The sequence below is a fragment of the Magnolia sinica genome, chromosome 13, assembly GCF_029962835.1.
Source record: "Magnolia sinica isolate HGM2019 chromosome 13, MsV1, whole genome shotgun sequence".
Classification (NCBI taxonomy): Eukaryota; Viridiplantae; Streptophyta; class Magnoliopsida; order Magnoliales; family Magnoliaceae; genus Magnolia; species Magnolia sinica.
Window position 1 is genome coordinate 6,673,054 of NC_080585.1, and position 22,361 is coordinate 6,695,414.

Here is a 22,361-nt window from a genome sequence, read left to right on the forward strand (position 1 = left end):
TAAGGTCATCCTATGTCAAATCTTCTAATAGCTGCCAAGGTATATGTTAACCGTCCACAAAGTAGACCACATGTGGAGATAGTTGAATGGAAGGTAGAAGGAGATGGAGCAGATTTCTTCTCTCTCTCTCTCTCTCTCTCAAAGCACTCTCTATCTTTCTCTCTACATGTCTCAAATTAATAAAAAGTAAAATCTAATAATGTATCCTCAATGTAAGAAAAGAAAAATCTCAAGTTTAAATTAAATGATACATTAGGGAGATATACATCCCTTGGATGTGAACTTGAAATCAAGGCCTATTACCAAATCTGGAACCACAAGGCTGCCACATTTCCATACCTAATCAAAACCCAGTAGAAGCTGCAACAGTTGCAAAGCAAAAGCAAAACTACGACCAGAAGACGTAACTCCTATTAAGCTCAAACACCTCCAGCCTTCACATTGTACCACTATGGTTGAAGTGGGACAAATGGATCAACTGCAGATAATGGACGGAAGATTGAAGACCAAACGATCTGATTGGGCGAATATTGAAAATCAGATGAATGATTAGAACACACTCAAAGCAGTAGCTCGAGAAAGTATCAAGATACAACGCTCAGCTCAAAAAACGCTCGAATCAGCACTCGACACGACTAGCAGCATGACCAGAGAGGCCCCCACAGACTTCGCAACCCATCCAGAGCCTGATCCAACAACCCCCGTCCAATATATGCATATATGCATAGACCCCTCATCGCAGCTCCAGATGCAAACGATCTCGCCAAACGGACGAACGGTTTAAATATAACACATGACTCATGGTGGGCCCACAGAACTTGGTGACGTCAGTACACCACTGAGGTCCCTGGTGTGTGGTACACCAGCCAATCCGCTTCCCCAGCTCAATCAGGGACAGATTAGGCTATCATAACGAGGGCCTACCAGATTAGGAAACGGATTGGCTACTCCCCTACCACTGGCCCGGTAGCTGATGGTCGGTGCTCTGTGGGCCCCACCATGATGTATGTGTTTCATCCATGACGTTCATTCATTTTTACAGATCATTTTAGTGCTTAATCCGAAAAATGAGAGGGATATAAATCTCAGGTGAACCATACCACAGGAAAACAATGATGATTCGATATCCACCATTAAAATCATCGTAAGGCCCACTATACTTTTTATTTGACATCCAATCTGTTGATTAGGTCATACAGACCCAGATGAAGGGGAAAAACAAAGATCAGATTGATCCAAAACTTTTATGGCCCCTAAAAAGTTTTTAATGGTAGGCGTTCATTCAACACTGTTTCCTGTAATATGGTCCACTTGTGAATGGGATTTACTTCATTTTTAGTCTCATACCATGAAATGATCTAGAAAAATAGATGGACAGCTTGGATGAAACACATACATCATGGTGGGGCCCACAGAGCACTGACCACCAGCCATTGGCTGGTGTCAGGGGGAGTAGCCAATCCGTTTCCTGTGTTGTATGTCCACGTAGTCCTGTTTTGTCAGCTCGTTTCAGTGCACAGTCTTCATTGGTATCTGTGTATTATGTTACAAGTGTTAGAACTTTTTATAGCACTGCCCACACTACAGGAAAACAATAGTGATTGGATATCCACCGTTAAAATCCTCCTACAGCCACTGTACTGTTTATTTGACATCCAATCTGTTGGTTAGGTCATACAGACCTAGATGAAGGGAAAAAACAAAGATCAGATTGATCCAAAACTTTTATGCCCCCAAAAAGTTTTTAATGGTTGACGTTCATTCAACACTGTTTCCTGTAATGTGGTCCACTTGATATTGGGATATACCTCATTTTTGGTCTCGTACGATAAAATGATCTAGAAAAATAGGTGCGCAGCATGGATAAAACACATATATCATGTTAGGGCCCACAGAGCTCCGACCATCAGCCATCGGCTGGTGGCAGGGGAGTAGCCAATCCGTTTCCGCCAGATTGACGGTTCTGACAGTCCGGCCTTCAGCCTGGCTCCGTGCAACCCTACCTAGTGTGGATTGCAGGCATCGATAAATCTACACATATGAGGCAGAAGCGTACAATCTGGGCCTTACTGTGAATGGGATGGATCCCAAAGCTGGCACCATTTGGACACTCCTAGCCTTCAATCAATGGCTGTAAAATGGACGGTCATAAAAAAGAGTGCCCAAACTGTGAAAGTTCAACGGATAAATGTCCATATAGTGGCCATACGATTCTCATGGGTCGTTTGGTAGCGTGTAATGTAATGGGTTAAGGGCAATTTTATTTTTTCAGGGCACTCGCCAACCAGCACGGGTTGGATGGCCCCACACAACACCGTAAGCCCTGATGTTGCCCCATTTGATTTGGGCCGTGTGATGTCACACGTGGCTCATCTCTAACAACGGTGGCAGGTGGCCCAATCAAACGTTCCTATTTCAGAGCCTTACCGTGTTTAGCGAGACACTCGCACTCGCATATAAAGCTGTCAACGGAGCTGGGCCTGACGTTGGCTCCGGCTCCGATCTTAAACTATTTGGGCCGGGCCCGATGGATTGGCTTTTTAAAAATTTTAACTTTGCTTGACCCGATCCAATCCCATTTACAGCCCACCGAGCGCGGATTGCCTACCACCAGTGCCTGTGAAAGTTAGGTGGGTCCTCCGTGATGTTTATGAGGAATCCATCCTGTCCATCCGTTTTGCTAGGTCATGTTAGGCAGATCCAAAACTAAAGTGGGCCACACGACATGATACAATGGGGATTAAACGCCTACCGTTGAAATGTTTGTAGAGCCATGGAATTTTTGAATCAGGCTAATATTTCATCCCAGTGGAAATGACCTATTTAACGGTTTGGATGGCACGTAACCATCAAGGTGAACCTCTGAAAAGTTTCAACGCTAAACATTTCCCTCCCCACTTTCTCCTGTCGTATGGCTCACCTGAGTTTTGGATCTTCGTATTTTTTCCCCCATGACCTAATACCAGCTGGATAAACGGATGGACGGGGTGGATTTCTTACAAACATCAAGTAGCCCCCTCGTAGGTCCCGGACAATCCGCGTACCTAGGTATGGCGCGCCATCGCAAGATCAAAGCCGCTGCCTGCATACGGTAGATACATTTGCCTAAGAAATCAGGTCCATCTGATTATCTGGTGGCCCATTTGGATGATTACGAGAAATCTACTAACCTTCCATATTTAGTGTACATGTGCGGCCCACTAGATGAGGTGACATCAACCTTTTGACTCACAGCATCTAGCTCGGATCTTCGATTTTCACGCGCGAGTGGGCACTGTTAACGAAAAGCAGCACTCCCTAGCTTTTATGCAGTAAGGCCACGCTTGTTGCTCCCTAAAAGGGGCCACACCGAAAAGAGATTTCATAACGCCCATTCCAAGTTGAAATACTAGGACGATTTGCGCGAGGGAAGATTGAAGATTGGATTCGCGGTCCAAGTTCTCTCCTGAAACACATGTTGGCAATCGGGACCATTTATCAGGTGAGGCCCACTTCGTACATGCCCTGGTTGATAAAAAATCTGGTTTCGTCGTCACAGTATTACTGCTAGAGCAATGCAAAAGCGATTCTCACAGAGAGACAGGAATGAGCGATCGCACCCCCGTATTGGGGACAGTGAAAATACCCTGGCCTAAAATCAAGATGGTCTACTCTACTAAGCAGTTGCTCCACACTTCTACATCAGATATAGCAGTCGTATTAACATTTATCTAACCGTCCTTTTCTCATCCTTATATGGCCCACCTGACGAATAAACAGTCGAGATTTTAGCTCAAGAGTATATTCACGGCCTTTCCCTTACCTGATTAATGCAATAGACCCCTCATCCGTGCGCCACGTCTGTACATATACCGCGAGTCTCCTTTTCGGAATTTCGTCCCGCGAATCGCTTTCTATCCCTATTCTGCTCAGTCATCATTCCTCGTGCTTTGCGAGCTTGTTTTGCCTCTTTCGCGATTCAGAATCATGATGTGTCTCCACCAAGTGGGGCCCACATTCTGAGACAGTACAATAACTTGAACCGTCCATATTGTCTCCACTACAATAGATAATATATTAAATTGTAATCCTTCTTCGTTGATGATTCTAAACTCTGATTTTTAGAGTTGAATTTGACCCATTGAAAATTAGAAATTCAAATGAATTTCCATAATTATTCGTTCAAAGTAATTTTTCTAGTTGTTTGTAGATAATTTCCACAATGTGGATGGTTCCGATCAACGGATCACTTAGCACGTAGGCCCCAGTTGGCGACGACGAACCCTGATATTCTACATCGCGATAGGCAAAACGAAGTCGAGCTTCGGAATCAAAACCAAGCGACGAACTTCTCCTCCGAAAAAACCTCTCCAAAACCTCGATAAAATGGCCACTATAACAGAAGAAGAAGAGAAAGAAGAACAAAATCAAAACAAATCGGAAAATCCAAACCCCAAACAGGACAAAACCAAATTCTCTCAAATCGCATTTTCCTTCTGGGCCTACTTCACCTTCTCCGTCTCTCTCCTCGCCTTACTCTTCTCCTCTCTCTCCTCTCTTTCCCCCCAAAACGAGAAATCCTGGTTCCTGTCCCTGCCCGACGACCTCCGCCTTCATCACTCCAAGGGCAAAACCATCAAAGTCCAGCTAAACCCTAACACCCTCCCCTTCCAGATCTTCGCCGTCGAATACGGGCCCCGGCGCGCCGAAGCTGTGCTCATCGTCCATGGGTTCGGATCCAATTCGTACTCATTCCGCCACGTCGTACGGTCGCTGGGGTCCGCTGGCTTCCGTGCCGTCGCGATTGATCTCCCCGGATCGGGATTCTCTGATAAGGCGGTCTTGGAAGAGGAGGAGAGAGAAGGTGGGATTTTAGATAGGGTTTTGGATATCTATAACGATATCACAGAGAAGGGACTGTTTTGGGGTTTTGATCGGCTGATTGAGACCGGGCGGATCCCGTACGAGGAGAAGGAGGTTCGGGTTTCAACGAGGAAGAGTTTTAAGCCGTTGGGACTGCGGTCCGATGAAGTGGGACGGGTTATTGGGCAGGTGATCAGCTCGATGGGCCTCGCGCCGGTTCATCTGGTGCTGCATGATTCGGCGTTGGGAGCAGGCGCAATCTGGGCATCGGAGAATCCGGGTGCAGTCAGTAGCGTGATGGTTGTCGATTCGGCTGTGGGGTCCCTGGCCTTGCCGATGTGGGTTTTGGAAATGCCAGTCGTTAGAGAGATTGTTCTGGGATTCCCGCTGGCGTACACCGCGTTACTTAGATGGTGCTGCTCGAGATCAGTGGAGAGGTCAGCTGCGGAGGCTCATCGGATTCTTTTGAAGGGAAAGGACGGGAGGAAGGCGGTTGTTGGGTTTGGGAAGGGTTTGAACCATAGCTTTGATTTGGGAGAATGGGCTGGATTGGAGACAATGAGGGATGTGCCGATGCAAGTGCTTTGGTCTGACAGCTGGTCTGAAGGGTGGATTGAAGAGGGGCGCAGAGTTGCTGGCATGGTCCCTGGGGCGAAGTTCGTCACCCATTCTGGTGGGAGGTGGCCTCAGGTGAGTATTGAATCTGCTTGAAAAATGAAATTTTGGTTTGATTTATATTCAATTCGAACAATTTGGTGTTCTATTTTCTACAATGTAAGGATTGAAAATGTTGTGTTCGATATGTTTGAATAATCTGAGGAGTTGAAAGCTACAGCTTTCGAATTTCTTTTGTTGACAATCATGATTTTGTTAGCCAATTCCCAGCTGGAGATCTGAAACATAGTCCAATTCCCAGCTAGAGATCTGAAACATAGTACTTATGTTACTACGAAAAGTAAAATTCTATATGATGATCAATCCACTCCAATAGAGAGAGTTCTCACAATGCTGCATTGCTTTTGCTTGTTTTATACATTATTATTCTTTGATAAATGTTCCAAGAATTCACAGGAGGAGAGATAGAAGAGGTGAATCATGGGCAACCTGGCATGCATGTTAGAGATCCAGGCCAATACACGCATCATGTGTGTCACACTGATATGAGGAAAATAGACGGTTAGAAAGAAAAAAAACGCCAATGACCTATATGGTACATACACATATTGTCCCATATTATGAGTGGACTGGCCTGCGTTTCTGGTCAAGGCAGTTTAGTTTGAGCTCCACCTGGTAAATGGCTGGGACACTCATTTGCCCTGTGGGCACATTTGGTGTGATTTATCTCTTCAAACACTTGTGCTAGTTGCTTCAGGCCCTGTTTGGCAGATGCCTAAAAATGTTTTCTTCTCATTTTAGTTGATAATGACTATGAAATACATAATTACTGTTAACTAAAATGGGATGAACTCAAATACATAATTACATCCTTCAAAAAAAATATATAATAATAATTACTGTTAACTAAAATGAGATGAACTTAAATACATAAATGTATGTTTTTTTGAACGATAACTTAAATACATAAATATTGTTTACCAAAATGAGATGAATTCATTTAGGCATCTGCCAAACAGAATCTTAGCATTTCCTTTTTAGCTTGTTTTCCGCAGTTATTGATATATGATATATGAGTTAATAGTAGTAAAGTAACTGTTGGGAGAAATCATCACCATCATCATCATCATCATCATATCATTACAACCTTGTCATAGTTTTTCAAGGTCAGCTTTATGAATCTTGTTTTGCTGAACACTCAAAACAGGATTAGTTCCCTAGCATTTAATATATATCGGTAATGGTGGGACACATTACATGATACAGGGATATAAATCACGGATGGGCCTAATTTTTGGGCCTTAGGCGTATATTTTTGCAAGGCAAATAATGGTTGGAGCGGGTTTCACATAATCACCATGGTGGGCCCTCTAAAAAAAGGGTGGATGTCCCTCTCCAAACCTTTTCCTTTGGTGTAGTGGGTTAGCCTAATTTTTGGGCTTAATGATGGAGGACACAAATGATGGTCAGAGTCCATAATTTCAAAAATAAAACCAATGGTAAGAACGTATGGCATATCTCTATAAATAGATTCATAACTAAAGGTATCTTATGGATTTAAACATTTATTTTAGTGCATATTTATCAAAGTCTTGTTAGATACTTAGTGACCCATTAGTCTTGAAATAAATACCTTAGGGCCTGTTTGGCCAGGCAGATTAGATGGGATTGGGTTGTATTAGGGTGGATTGGAAGGAGCAATCCCGGGATTTGGCCGGGCATGCCAAACAGGCACGTTGAACTTCTGCCTGGATATAGCAATCCCACGAGATTGCCAACAATCCACTTACATCACCATCATTACCTTGAAAACCACCCAATCCCTCCTAATCCCATCTATTTTGCCTGCGACATGTTTGGTTGGACAGATTGGAAGGGATTGGCCGGGTGTAATCCTGGGATTGGCCAGGCGGGCCAAACATACTCGGTGGTAAATTCCCTGGATATAGCAATCCCATGGGATTGCCAGCAATCCACTGACGCAGCCATCATTGCTTGCCATCCACCTTAATACAATCCAATCCCATGGGATGGGCCCGTCCACACATGCCCTTATATGACTAATTGGACACATAACATACATTTAAATTATATATAACATGGAGATCAAAAAGTTCGCACATTTATGACCTTGTGTATATCCTGATTTCATGAGTATTTTAGAGACAATTACAATCTCTTTATAAGCGGCCTCACTTTACTCATATAGGTAGATTTATAACATACATTTAAATTATATATAACATGGAGATCAAAAAGTTCGCACATTTATGACCTTGTGTATATCCTGATTTCATGAGTATTTTAGAGACAATTACAATCTCTTCATAAGCAGCCTCACTTTACTCATATAGGTAGATTTATCAAAGATGATTTTGCTTCATCCCAACAAATGTTGCTTATAGACGTATTAAGAGTTACTACCTAACCTTCTATAGAATGTAGAAAGCAAACGCTAGACTTTTAAGAATGAAACAAAATTTTCTAGTGTACGTTTCAGTTACTTACTCAACTTGTTTGTCCTTTTGAAATTAGCTTATATTTCAAAACTTAAGTAGGGTTACCATGAGAGTAAAAGTCACGTCTTTATGGATCTTAGTCACATTCCTTTAGTGGTTATCCTTATTTGATCTCTTAATAGTGATCAAACTTCTTTAACACTTTCTTTAGACAATGAGATTGTTCAAAGCTATTCCATCATTATGATTATGAATCTTAATTCATAATATTACATTGGCTTTACTCATATTCTTGATATCAAAGTGGGTACTTGGAAACATTTTAGTTTATTTCACACTACATTTGGTCCAAATATTAGCATATCGTCTACATACAAACAAATGATGATTTAACCTTTGGTATATATCGACTCATCTGCTTGGTATATTCTCAAATCATTAGATTGCATTACTTATTCAAACTTCTTATGCCATTACTTGGAAGCTTGCTTGAGTCCATAAAAAGATTTGACCACTTTGCACACCTTTTTCTTCTGCCCAGATTGAACAAACCTATTAGGTTGCTCCATATAGACTTCTTCGTCTAGATCACCATTTTGACATCTATTTGATGGATGACTAGACAATGAATTGCAGCAAGAGCAACAAGTGTCCTAATGGTAGACATATGAGCAATAGGAGCACATATATCGAAAAAAAAAAATATCAATACCTACCTTTTATCTAAAGCTTTGGCCACTAGCTAAGCTTTAAACTTGTATATGATTCCATCAGGATTGAGTTTCCTTTTGAAAATCCACTTATATCTTATAATTTTTGAACCCTATGGAAGATCAACTAGACACCAAGTGTAATTGGAGACAATAGGATCCATTTTATCGTCAATGGCTTCCCTCCAAAACCGTGCGTCAGGAGATGAGATGAGAGAGTTTCACTAAGTGTTAAAGGATCACATTCAATATTTAGTGGTAGAGAGATCCCATTTTAAAAAAAAAATTCATTTCTATCCCCTTCTATGAGAAATACAATGAAATCTGGGGCCAAAATATGCTTCTTTTTTGCCCTTTTCGTCCTTCTTAGTTCATTTCCTTTTAGATGAATTTTGGATTCATCAAGAACGATACCTAGATTTTCATTCATTGGTTCCGCTTCACTTCCACCAATCTGACCTTTTGTATGATCATTCATATACTTTTTGTTTGCTATATTTTTGAAAAATATAGCATATTTAGATTCTATTATCATGTTTTTGTAAGTAGAGGTGGATTTTTCTAGAATCAGAAGTCTATATACGGAGCTATGAACCCATAACCCATAAAGGCACACTTGATTCCTCTAGGACCTAACAGTCTCTTAGAATCAACTATCCTAACTTATGCTATATTTTCTCATACTTCGAAGTTCGAAGTAATGAAGATTGAGTTTTTTTTTTTTTTCCACAATTCATGTTTGGAGATATTCGATTTTTTTTCCCCCATTTGAGATGGCATTTCGAATACTATTTGCGGTTGATAGTACTTCCCCCCACAAATTTAGTGGTAATTCAGAATTTAATATTTTACAGTTAATCATCTTAATTAAGTTTTATTTTTGCACTTCACTAGGCCATTTTCTTGAGGTGTATAAAGGCCATAAATTCATGGATTATACCATTCAATTCATGGAAGTCATTGAATTTATTAGAGGACTATTTACCTTTTCTATCACTTTTAAGGGCTTTAATCCTTACTTTAATCCTTAGATTCAGCTAATTTCTTACTTCAGTCTTATAAAGCTTAAACATTTCAAAAGCTTCACTTTTAGATTTAATCAAGTACATATGGGAAAATCTAGTGAAATCATCAATAAATGTGATAAAATACATTTTATTTTATTTTTCACTAGGAGTTAAGATATCATTCAAATAACAAATATCGTAATTGATTAACTTTTGAGGGTTGTGGTTTTTTAATGCTATTTGCAAAAGGTTTTCTAGTTATTTTAGAATGAGCACACAGACAACATTTTCCTTCTAGTTCAATTTCATGCTTAGGTATAAGTCCTAAGTTCATCATTCTTTTCATTAAAGATACTGAATCCACAGTGTAGATGAAAACATCACTATTATTATTGATATTTAGTTTAATAATGTCGTTACAAGAATGTTTTTAGCTTGCAAAGAGACCATTTTTGGTGATAACTAACTTATCAAACACACTATTATGAATCCTCTTTTATTGAGAAGATCACTCGACATTAGATTTTTTGACATGTTAGGTACCTAAAATACGTTTGTTAGTGTTAATCTTTTGCTTGATGTAAACTGAAAATTCACTAATCTTTTTCAAACAACCTTCACTTGAATGTTATTACCCATCTTCGCCTCTTAACTATGGCAATGCTTTCATAGGTTTTGAAGATGTTTTGATCCTTCGGTATGTGAATGGTTGCACAAGTGTCCATCCACCATTAGATTTTTCTGTGTTGGCTTCAGTAACCATTGTTACAAGTTGGTCTTCTGTCATGTTCATCTGAACCTTCATTTACTTCTTTTTGTGTCGGTATTCCTTTATGTAGTGTCTTGGTTCATTACAAAAGCGACACTTTCCTTCTTCTTTTTTTTGCCATTTTTCTTGAACTCTGCATCTTTCTTTGGAGGAACGGATTTGGAGTTTTGGGATTTGGCTTGTCTTCTTCCACGACATTTGCCTTGGAATGGTTTTCCGAAGCATCTTCTCTATTGTCTCGATTTCTAGACTCTTCTTTTATATGAAGATGTCATTAAAGCCCTTCAAGAGTGTACGTATTCTCATTATGTTTCAATTTTTTTTATAATCAAACCATGATGAGGGTAGTTTTGCAATTACTTAATTGACTATGAATCTTTTAAGAAGATATATACCACCAATCTTTAATTCGTCCACCAAATTTTATAGTTCACTTACTTGGGGAGATTTGGTAGATCATTTTTTAACTTGAAGTGGACATAGTTATCAATAAAAAATTTCTTAGTACTGGCCTCCTTGGTTTTATATTTTTTTTAATATCTAACTTTCTCCACAGTTCTTTGGCAGAGGATAGTTTATGATATGCGTTATAGATTACATTAGAGAGGGCGTCAAGGATATGACCTTTGCATAGGAAATTCTCCTCGTTTCTTTTCTTCCGCTTAGCCTTAGCTTCTTTAGAATTGTCGTTTTTCGGCTCATGCATAGAAGGCAGATCATCATCTAGGATGTAAGACAACTTTCGTAGGAAGGATCAACATCTTCCATTGCCAGCTTAAGAAGAATTGACCGTTAAAACGATACAATTGTACAAGGTATTGGTTCATCACCTAAATGGAAAGTATTGCCTCCATTGTGACTGAATTTAAAAAAAAAAAAAAAATGTCTTGACTACTGGATATAAATTGTATTACACAATGGAGGAAAGGCGAAATTGAAGACGAAAATATCAGATCTTGCGAATTCAAGTCTTGACTTGAATGGTCAATGTCTCGAGACAGATTTGCTACCCTTTTTTGGATATTCTAGCAAGTGCAAAAGAAGAGAGATCGCAAATTGTCTTTAGGACAGTGAACCCACACAGATCACCAAGTGTAGACACCGATATGCTTTTTTTTTTTTCCTTTAAAAAGGTCTCAAAAGAACAATTGCAATTAGCAGCGTTTTAAATAGGGAATGGCATGTAGCATAACATTCACCCCTTTGAAATGTGAGGCGTAATCTACATGCTACTTCTAGACGTTCGTGCACTGACGCCATTTTTCCTAGACAAAAATGCTACATTTTTCAATTTTCTATACACTTGTACCTTCTCTTGTCATTACTCTTTGACAAACTTTTCTATTTATGCACATTTTTCAAATTTGTATTCACTTTTTTAATTCTTATACATATTAGAAAATAGGATATTTTTCTTCTTTTTTCAAAAAAAAAAATTGTTTAAATGGGTTTTTTGCCAAGAAACAAATAAAAAGAAAGAAAAGTGATAGCGAAAACTCAACTTCTAGAAAATGGGTTCTTCTTCTTTCTGCAAAGATTATGCTTAGATGGATTTCCTTGGGAATAAACTGACATAAGGAAATGAGAGATATAAAAAAACTCCACTTTTAGAAGATAGGTTCTTCTTCTTTCTTTAAAGGATAAGGCTTAGATTGATCTTTTGCCAAGAGCTGGATTTTGACACACTTTTGAAAGGTTAAATGACATCCAACTGAGATGATTTCAAAGCCATTTGAAAGTTTGTGGAATTATCTTTCCAACGAGCACATGATCACCCCAATCCGACTTGTAATGAAGGGGTTATAATCATTTTAGTGGGATTAAGCGATGCAGGAAACGAGGCCGAATGCAACCTAACACATCAATGATTTTGGACATACCTTTGAATAGTCAAATGGTGTCCAAATAAGATAATTCAAAAGTCATTTGAAATTTCGTCAAATTATCTTTCAAACTAGCACAAGATCATCCCGATCAGGCTTGTAACCAGGGACTTATTAGCGTTTTAGTGGGATCGCGTGATGCTGGAAACGAGCGCGAACGCGACCTTACACATCATGGACTTTAGGCGCACTTTTAAACAGTTAAATGAGATTTAAGTGAGATGATTTCAAAGCCACTTGGGAGTTTATCGAATTATCTTTTCAACAGGCACAAGATCACCTCGATCGAACCTCTAATGAGGGAGTTATGACCGTTTTTATGGGATTGCACGCAGTTGAAAACGAGAATGAACACGACCAAACACCTTGATGGACTTTGGGCCCACTTTTGAATGGTTAAATGGTGTCCATATGAGATTATTCTAAATCCATTTAAAAGTTCAACGAATTATCTTTCCAACGAGCACAAGATCACCCTGATCACATCTTGTAACGGGAGTTGTGACCGTTTTCATGTGATCGTGTGTAGTTGAAAACTAGAGCTAACGAGAGTGAATGAGACCTCACACACTATGGAATTTGGGCCCACTTTTATATGGTCAAATGGTGTTCAAATGGGATGATTCCAAAGCCACATGAAAAATTCATCGAATTAACTCTCCAATGAGCACAAGATCACCTCAATCGGACCCATATTGAGGGAGTTGTGACCCTTTTTATGTGATTGCGCGATACTGAAAATGATATCGAACACGACATCACACTTTATAGACTTTGGTCCAACTTTTGGATGGTCCAATGGTGTCCAAATGGGATGATTCCAAAATCATTTGAAAGTTCATCGATTTATCTTTTCAATGAATCTAAGCCTAATCTTTTGAAGAAAGAAGAACCCATCTTTTAAAAGTGGAGTTTTTGATATCTCTCCTCTCGTTATATCAATTTATTCCCAAGTAGATTCATTTTAGCATAATCTTTGCAGAAAAAACCCATTTTCTAAAAGTTGATTTTTATTTTTATTTTTTTGCTATATCTTTCTTTTCTTTCCTTTTATCTATTTCTTTCTTGGCAAAAGTCTCATCTAAGCAGAATTTTTTGAGGAAAGAAGAATTGATGTTCTGACATGCACAAGAAATTGAAAAAAGCGAATAGAAATTTAAAAAATGTGCATAGGAATACGAGTTTGTCAATTGTTATAAAGTAATAATAAGAGAAGGTACAGGTGCATGTAAAATTGAAATAAGTGTTTAGGGCATTTCATCCAAGAAAAATGGCAACAATGCACGGATGTGTAGAAAAATAATGTTTTGAAAAATGGTTCTATTTCGATGCTCCCACGAAACCTTGGGTGTATATAGGTTTTTTTTTTTTTTTTTTTTTTTTTAATCAAGGCTGCGCTTGGTTGCACCAATTTCATGATATTCTACACCAAACTAAACTGATTAACAATGAAATTTAACAAAAATTTGAGCAACCTAAATTAATGGGAAAGGGCAATGATTAAACTTAAAGGTAAACAAAGAGCAACGAAATTGATGCCTTGGGTTTAAAGCAAGCACTGAAGCGGTTGCCAATTTGAGAACGGCTATCATATGTTTTGAAGCAGTCGCGGGTTTAAAGGTAAATATGTCTAAATCCAAAATATATGGGATTAACTTGGATGCTCAGGAGGTCAGCGACCTAGCTGAATTAATGGGGTGCTCCTAGGGCTCCTTCCCGACTTCATTGCTAGGTCTCCCCCTTGGCCTTGGATCGCCTAAAAATCATCAGTGGGACAAAGTTATTCAGAGATTTCATCATCATCTGGCTGGGTGGAAAGGACAATATCTTTCTATTGGGGGCCGTCTCACGTTGATCAAAGCAGCCCTTTCTAATCTTCTTACTTACTTTATGTCCCTCTTTCGATGCCCTGCTTTCGTTCTTAAGGAGATTGATTCCTTAAGACGTAATTTTCTCTGGAGGGGCAACGAAGATAAGAGTAAATTCAGCCTAATAAGGTGGAAGCAGGTTTGCAAACAGATTAAAGATGGTGGAGCTGGTATAAAAGACCTAAAGTTGATGAACCGGGCTCTCTTAGGGAAATGGATTTGGAGACTTGGCTCTGAAAAGGACTGCCTGTGGAACAAAATCATCAAAGTTAAATACGGAAGCTCTAATGGGGGGTGGTGGACGAGAGAATCATCTCTTTATAGGGCGTCTGCTATATGGAAGGATATTTGCCATATAAAAGATGAGATGATCCAAAGGATTGGCTTTGAAATTGGCAAGGGAGATTGCATTCGATTCTGGTTGGACAGTTGGATTGGCGACATACCGCTGAAAAACAGATTTCCCTCCATTTTTCGGTTGGCAGCAAATCAAGATAGCCTTATAATTGAAAACTACTCCACTCAAGGAGGCAAGGCGGCCTGGAATATTCAATGCAGAAGAAACCTGGAGGATTGGGAGGTTACTGAGTATGTTGAGCTCATGAACGTCATTCAGCATGCTCTCCCTATGCAGGACCGCAAGGATAACATCATTTGGAAGGCAGACAAATTGTCCATCTTCTCGATCAGATCGTTTTTTAATCCAATCCTCCATCTCCAACAGTGACCCAACTTCTCAGTCTCCTCACTTCATCTGGAAGTATGTTGTTCCTTCTAAATTACACATGTTCGGGTGGCTAGCTGGAAATAGTAGAATTCTAACTGCGGATAATCTTAGAAAAAAAGGAATGATCCTTCCTAACGTCTGCTTGTGTTGTATGTCCTCCGAAGAAACTACAAATCATTTGCTGATCCATTGTCCGTTTGCTCACTCTATATGGTTTGTGATTCTTTCCTGCTTCAAGATTAACTGGTGCTTTCCTAGAGATGTGGACATGCTTCTAAAGGCATGGCACGATGTTAGATTCGACAAGCCAAAAACTCGGGTCTGGCGCATGGCTATTTTGGCGACTTGGTGGACCGTCTGGACTGAAAGAAACAACTGCTGCTTCCGGAATGAATTGAAGCCTTCCCATTTAGTGGCTTCCTTCGTTAAATGTTTGATTGCTAAATGGGCCTCCCATATGGATGAGTTTAATGTAGATCTTGCCTTTCTAAAGGCGTGATTGTTTCTGCTATCTCAGCAGGACCTTCTCTTTTGTCTTTTCTTTTTCTTTTTCCTCTTAAATGCAAGTTATCTTTCAAAAAAAAAAAAAAAAAAAAAAGAGCAACGAAATTTATATAAGACTATTACTTTATTTTACTAAAAGCATTGAAAAGATCATCTAATTTTATTTGAAAATAGAAAAATATAACAAATCATTGAAAACATTAGTTGATTTTAATGTTGTAGTGAGTAACAAGTAATGTGAGCTATAGTGTGTAGCGTAGTCCATGTAGTGTGTAGCATATGCAAATTTATCATGTATTGTAGGCTATATGTGACTTAAGGTATTTTCATGAGCTATATAGTGTTAAGGTTAAGCTATGCTACGTAGCGTAAGCTACACACTACATAGCATAGTTATTTGAAACATTCGAGAGAAGGCAAAGATGAATGCATAGGGCTATGGATGGCTTGATTTGGGAATATCTGGACTATGATGTCTAGGATATATAGGACTTAAAGGGACATGGTGTCCTTCTTCAAGAGACACTCTTGTGCCTCTTTAGAATAAGCACACACCCATTTATTGCAAACAGTCATTGTTCCATGAATGGACATGACTTTTGCTTGTGGCAGTTAGTTCTCTCTTTTGGACAGATAGTTAAACAACAACAACAAAAATTATTGCTACATGGCAACAGATGTAACTGCCCCCCAAATACTAACCAGCCTAACTACCACCACATGTATGGTATAGCCATGTTTCAAGCACACTTGACTAACACCATTGCTAGAACCTTAGACACCCATGGATTAAATCTCTGGCTAGACTTTGGTTCACTCCCTAAGTGCTAGGGGTGCACACAGGTCGGTTCGGTCCGGCTCTAGGGTGAAACCGGAACCGAACCGTTCCTAACGGTTCTGGGATTTTCGGAACCGGAACTAGACCGTTAGCACACTAGAACCGAACCAGAACTGAACCGTGAAAACCGGTTCGGTTCCATGGTTCTGGGTTTTTTAAAATCCAGCCCAATTGCAATCTGCTCCTCTTTCCAGGAGTGCACTTCAACTTGAGTAGAGATTTCCAGCATTAGGCATTCTTTCTTGGAATGCAAATAAAGTGTTAACAGGCTAACAACAACAAACACAGAGGGAGAAGATGGATGGCAACCTGTTCAAAGGCCAAGCAATCGCACATAGGGGCCTGGGCAGCCGGCAACCGAACGACGAGAGAGAGAGAGAAGGCAGGGGCCTGGGCGACTGCACGCACCGCACCACACAGACGGCGAGAGAGAAGGAGACAGTGAGAGAGAGAGAGAGAGAGAGAGAGAGAGAGAGATGGCGAGTGAAGAGATTAGGCAGGGGCGAGTGAAGTGACGGCGAGTGAGAGAGAGCCACACGCAGTTGCAGGGTGAGAGACGGCAAGAGAGAGGGAGACGGTGAGAGAATGATAAAGAGATAGGGTTTTTTTTTTTTTTTTGTTTTAATCATTAAGTTGGGATCAACGGTTCGGATCCAAGGTTCAGTTCCACGGTTCTGGGCCACAGTTCAACGGATCAGTTCCACGGTTCGGTTCGGTTCTACATGCCCCTAAACCAGAACCAAACAGTATCCAACGGTTCTTGCAATTTTGGAACCGGAACCGGAACCGGTGCTGTCTAGAATTGGACCAAACTGGACCAATCCAATGGTTCCGGTCCGGTTCCACGGTTTTACCGGTTCAATGTGTACCCCTACTAAGTGCACCATGGCTCAGATTGGGTCCAAACCACGTGCCAGAAAGATTAGGCTCTTTAGGTTCTTGTGGCAATGCGAACTTGCAAAGTGCACCTAATAAAATGCCAAAAAGTTCCCAAGCAGCCGTACAGCCCATGCCACGCGCATGCACCATCCTTGTGGAGATTTGGATCTAGGTTCCTGTGGCAAGTACCCCTCCTTATGCCACTAATCCAATCAAGAAGAAAGTTTCCATTATATATATATATATATATATATATATATTGTTTACTTTCTAAAAATAAACATTTTATTTTTGAAATTTATTTTTCTTATAAACGCATAACATGAAATAGTTTGTTGGTTGGTTCTTAACTGGCAATATCATCATGGTCATATGATGATGATGGATCAAGTCCTTGATTAGGATGTGTAGAAGGTTTTGGCTAATTATGTTTAACTGTTGCTTTCTGACAAAGAAGTGTATAGACGGTTCACATTGGATTTTGATTGGAATTCTGGGAAATCTCAATTAGTTTTTGAAAATCAGGGATCTACGGTCAGTTCCAATCATGGGCAATTTTGTCATTTCCATTATTGCAGCAAGTCATGTTGAAATAACTGTTTCTTGTGGGGTTGCAACTGGGTTCCACTGGGCCAAAGCATGCCCAGGTTCAGCCAATGAGCGAAGGGCCCAAGTCCAAGCCCATCCCAGCCTGTGAGCTAATGAATCAAGCTGACTGGGATGAGCCCAACAGCCAGATACTCTGGCTACCAATGTAAATGACCAGCAGGGTGAGTCTTATGTGTCAGGTGACTCGGGTCTCAGATGCTAGCTCAGGTCCAGCCAATTTGTTATTGTGTCTAAAAGTCACTCCTGGGTTTGACCCACTGGTCTTGGAGCTTAGCTCTAACCTGGCCCAATGTGGGCTGTACCCGGTCAGTGCATGTGCCAGCCCAGCTTTTCAACCCTAGTTTCATGCATTCAGACCGCCTTCATTGATATATCCTTAAAATTGCCAACACAACTAGATGCATGTGATAATATTAAAATTCTCACATGCATCTAGTTGTGTGGCAATTTTAAGGATTTAACTTTTGAGGCTGAAACTATATTTTATCATAATCAAACCTGTGGATACTCGTCTGGTAATAATGTTCAGTAAAAAATAAAACAAAACAAAAGTCTCTTTGAGAAAACACGCTTTTGACTTTTTAGTCTTTATAATATTACATACAATAAGGTTTTTATATCAATGCTCACGATTCAGCAATTCCATTTTGGCTGATGGTATCAGGAAGATGCAGCAGATGAAGTAGCTGAGAAGATTGCACAGTTTGTATCGTCATTGCCAAAATCTGTCAGACAGATTGAGGAGGAGCCTATGCCGGAGCATATTCAGAAAATGTTCAATGAAGCAAATGCCGGACATCATCATCATCATCATGGTCATGGGGGCCATGACCCCCATGGCGGTCATGAACATGTTCACGCAGCTGGCTACATGGATGCATATGGCCTTGGTCATGGCTGGGGGACTTGATTTCATTTCTATGTGACTCGGTTGCTTCCTTTACAAGTGAGGGTATGTTGTAACAGGATTTCGTTTTTCGTGTGTCATTATGGTAAGAGCAATGTTGTCAAAATCCTATGATTTACGATTTATGATTTGAGTCGAATCTTAAGCAAAACGATTTGAATCCCCTTTTATATGAATCCTACGATTTACAATTCAAATTGCATTTGTTTTCTTCTATTTTAAGCTTCACTTTGGCTTCATTTTATGTTTTTGAATTGGTGGAGGTTTTAAAAATCATTTAGGAAAAACCTTTAACTAAGAAGAAGAAAAAGAATCATTTGGAAAAGGTAAATTATTTTATTTTATTCTTTATAAGAGATTAAATGATATATCTTCTCTTCTATGTTAAATCATGAAGCCTTTTTTTTATATTATTAATGATTTCTTACTTCTTAACTGGTCGAAGCACCAAATTAGTGTAAGACTTATCTGAAATGTTTTTATGGATGGTTATGATCATATTGACTTACATGTATTGTGGAATGAAGGTTAGAAATCAAATTATCTTTTTTCGTCGGTCTACAAAATCAAATGCCGTTTTTCTAATGCCACTTACATTCAAGAAAGGTAACAAGAACATAAATTATTAAAGGATCCTTTCATTTTTTTTAAAGGAAAAATTCTTGAAATACGGAAAAAAAATAAAAAATAAAAAATAAAAAATAAAGAATAAAGAAAAAAAAAAGAAGGAAAGAAAAGAATCCTTTAACATTATCATAACATGGTATTATTACTTGGTGCATATTGATGTCAAAAGGATGAATGCTAAGTTTTTTAATTTTTTTTTATCTGATTTATTTATATTTTTCATATTTTTAAGAAAATTGTAAAAAAATGTTATGATTTACTATTCAATATGATTCAACCCCTATTATGATTTGCGATACGATAACAATTTTGACAACATTGGGTAAGAGGATTTGTATGATCCTCAAACAGAGGATGTGTTTGTGCCATCAGGTCAGTTTGTGCATGCCCCAAAATTCTCCTTGATAGGGCAAATCCTAACTCTGTTAGCTGGCCTGTCAAATTGACATTAGAGATATATAGGCGCGGTGACAAAGATTGAATGGCTTTGATCATCCAATCTGGAGCACTTTGGAGGTGAGGAATACAGGGTGCTAAGCAGACTTCACACAGCATACTCAAAATTTCAGTTCTGACAAGTGAGCTATGCTGTTAAGTAATCCAGACCATTGGCCTGTTGTGTGCCACTATGCATGGACTTCCAAAAGCTCCCAACATGTGGATGATCGTAGCCACCAATCTTGGGACTTTTCTTTCTTGAATGTGTACTGCTGTTATATTTCTCTTCTTGACCATTATTTCTAATCCTCAAATTCTAGGGTTGCAATTGTCGTGTCAAGGAGATTTTTGTGGCATGGCCCATCCCCTGTCATATCATCGGATAAACTATTTGGATTGCGGAACCAGGGCCGCTACCTATCAGAATTGAAAAGTTGATATACTATGGGTGAAGGATCCTATAGCTCCTCTTTTGGGGCATGGACCATCCATGTTGGCCCCCATCAGATCAATGGTCTGGATCACCTGACCCTGGGACCAGCTTGTACAAACTGGAAAGCCAAGGATGCTATGGGGGTATCCCCCATCATTTATTTTTTGTGGTAAATAACTAAATATACTCACTTGAGCTTATTGCTTCCTTTTACCATTCATGTGCAGCCTCTTTTGCGAGTGGGCCACGGATACGACTCCATGATCATATGCCATTTGGTGTAAAAAATTGCTTGGTGAGGCTTCTGTCTTTCCTTGTACAACAATCTCTGTTAGCAGCTTGTATTAAGAGAATGGCTTTAACTGCATCTGACTAATTCCATATTAGAGCCATCTTTCAGGCTCGATTGTTCTAATTTGTGTTTTATTGTCGCACATGCCTCCATTCCAAAAGATTCGCTACATTAGATATGTTTGCTGGGTCCATGTACTTCTGCATGCAACCACATGTGCCTGGGACTCTTGAGCTGTGTATTAGGTCTACCCCAACATGAAAATGTTTTGGCTGTCTTCTCATCAGGCAGATCTTGTACTTCCAATCAGAGCGGCCAGCAATCTTTTTTTAAGCTGCCCATTGTTTCTGTTGTGTGACCCACCTGATGAGTTGACAAACCTGATTTTACAGCCAGGCGTCTACTCTGTGGTGCCCACCTGATTTACAGATCAGATGTGCCATTCATGTGCCGCATTGGTGAGTGTGACCTGTCTAGGGGTGCCTGTGGATTCAGCAAACCTCAAATTTGTTTACAGCCTTTCCTTTTAAGGGGATCTTTTGATGTTACTTGGTAGTTTGAACATTTCTTGGGAGCCAAAACCACTTTGGGATCCAACGAGATTGAAATTTCATTGAGGTTTGTTTTTGTGATGGAGAGTTTGGTAGGTGTTTTAGAACATGTGGTACGGCTTTGGCTTGGATTTTCAAACATGTGGCATGATTCATGTGTGATCATGCGCAACAGAGGCAGTCTATCAATGCCATGCTAGTAAGCTGCATTTGTTAAGGTTTCTGAACAAATGCACGACCGTTGGAGAGTTAATGGAAAACGTAAAATGGGCGGCATCCAAACACCTCAACGTCTTGGTTTTGAGAAATGATGGAAATACATTAGTGAAGTTTGGTTGGTAACAGTAATAAGGATATAGATAGAAGAATTATGTTAGTCTAATGTGCTTTCGGGTCTCTTTATAGTGTACAATGCAGTGGCCGTTGCGTCATATATCATGGTGGTGCCACAGGGACCGTCTGATCATATTGATCATTGATTTAAACTTCAAGAGTTGGTTGATAAGGTGATCCTAGTCGTTCAAACAATAATCGGCAGAGGGGGATGCTTAAAAATTATATAAGAAACAGTCTCAGTTGACGGCAAAAAGTCTGTTGATAAGTTCATCAGGATCGTTCAGTCATCGAATCTTGAGCCGTGGGCCAAAAAAGGGGGCCCATTAGTTATGTATGCTGCATACTTCCATGGTGGGGCTCGCATTTTTCGTGGTATCGGTGTGTCCTGCAATAGTGGGGAAAGCCAGTGCCGTACCACAGGTTGTGGTGCCCTCGCTTTAGGTGATCAGATCTATCAAAGGGCGGATTTAACAGTGTTAAAAATGCCTAGCTACACGCAATCCGTACAATCATACATCTATCTCACACAGGCGTTGAGGTTCAACCCAAGCCCTCCAGAAAGCAGGCCGAGCTTTATTTATTTATTTATTTGTTAGCTTGTTAGAACACCCCACTGTCAGTTGACACTTCACTGTTAGCCACCCCTACTAGGGCTCGATACCAAGTGGGCTGAGCTTATTTATTTGAAAGCAGGCTGAGCTTGAGACAGGTCCCGCTTAGCCATTTGTGACCCTCCCAACAGCACCTCGACCCTCCATCAGAAAATATAATTGGCCTGGTAAATCGAATTGGGAACTGGGGTAGGCGATGGGTCAACTGGCCTGATCCACTTCTGGGTCGGTTTCGGGCTAAGCAAACGGGTAATAGTTGGCATTGAGCTTTAAAATGCATGCACTAAATGGGTTCGTCTTGGTTGAACCCTACCCAACCCAACCTGACCATATGGGTTAGAATGGGCTGGGCTAGCTGACCTGACATGACTTGGACGCCAATCCAAAACAAGCTAACAGAATATAAAGGCCGGTCGCTGGATCTCCATCAACATTTGTAGAAAAAGTCCATCAACA

General features: G+C 40.0%; 1 protein-coding gene across 2 annotated transcripts; it reads left to right on the forward strand.

Annotated features, from left to right (window-relative positions):
• The first annotated feature begins 4,144 nt into the window (after window positions 1–4,144).
• On the forward strand, window positions 4,145–20,585 carry LOC131222592 (protein AUXIN RESPONSE 4). 2 transcript variants are annotated; one of them, XM_058217728.1, is made up of 4 exons: window positions 4,145–5,532; window positions 10,554–10,694; window positions 18,375–18,662; window positions 20,343–20,585. In XM_058217728.1, the coding sequence occupies exons 1-3, from the start codon at window positions 4,366–4,368 to the stop codon at window positions 18,618–18,620; spliced, it is 1,554 nt and encodes a 517-aa protein (XP_058073711.1). In that variant the 5' UTR covers window positions 4,145–4,365; the 3' UTR covers window positions 18,621–18,662; window positions 20,343–20,585. The 2 variants fall into 2 exon arrangements, with proteins under 2 accessions (XP_058073711.1, XP_058073712.1); XM_058217729.1 differs by lacking the exon at window positions 10,554–10,694 and having other exon boundaries at window positions 4,195–5,532.
• Window positions 20,586–22,361: the final 1,776 nt, after the last annotated feature.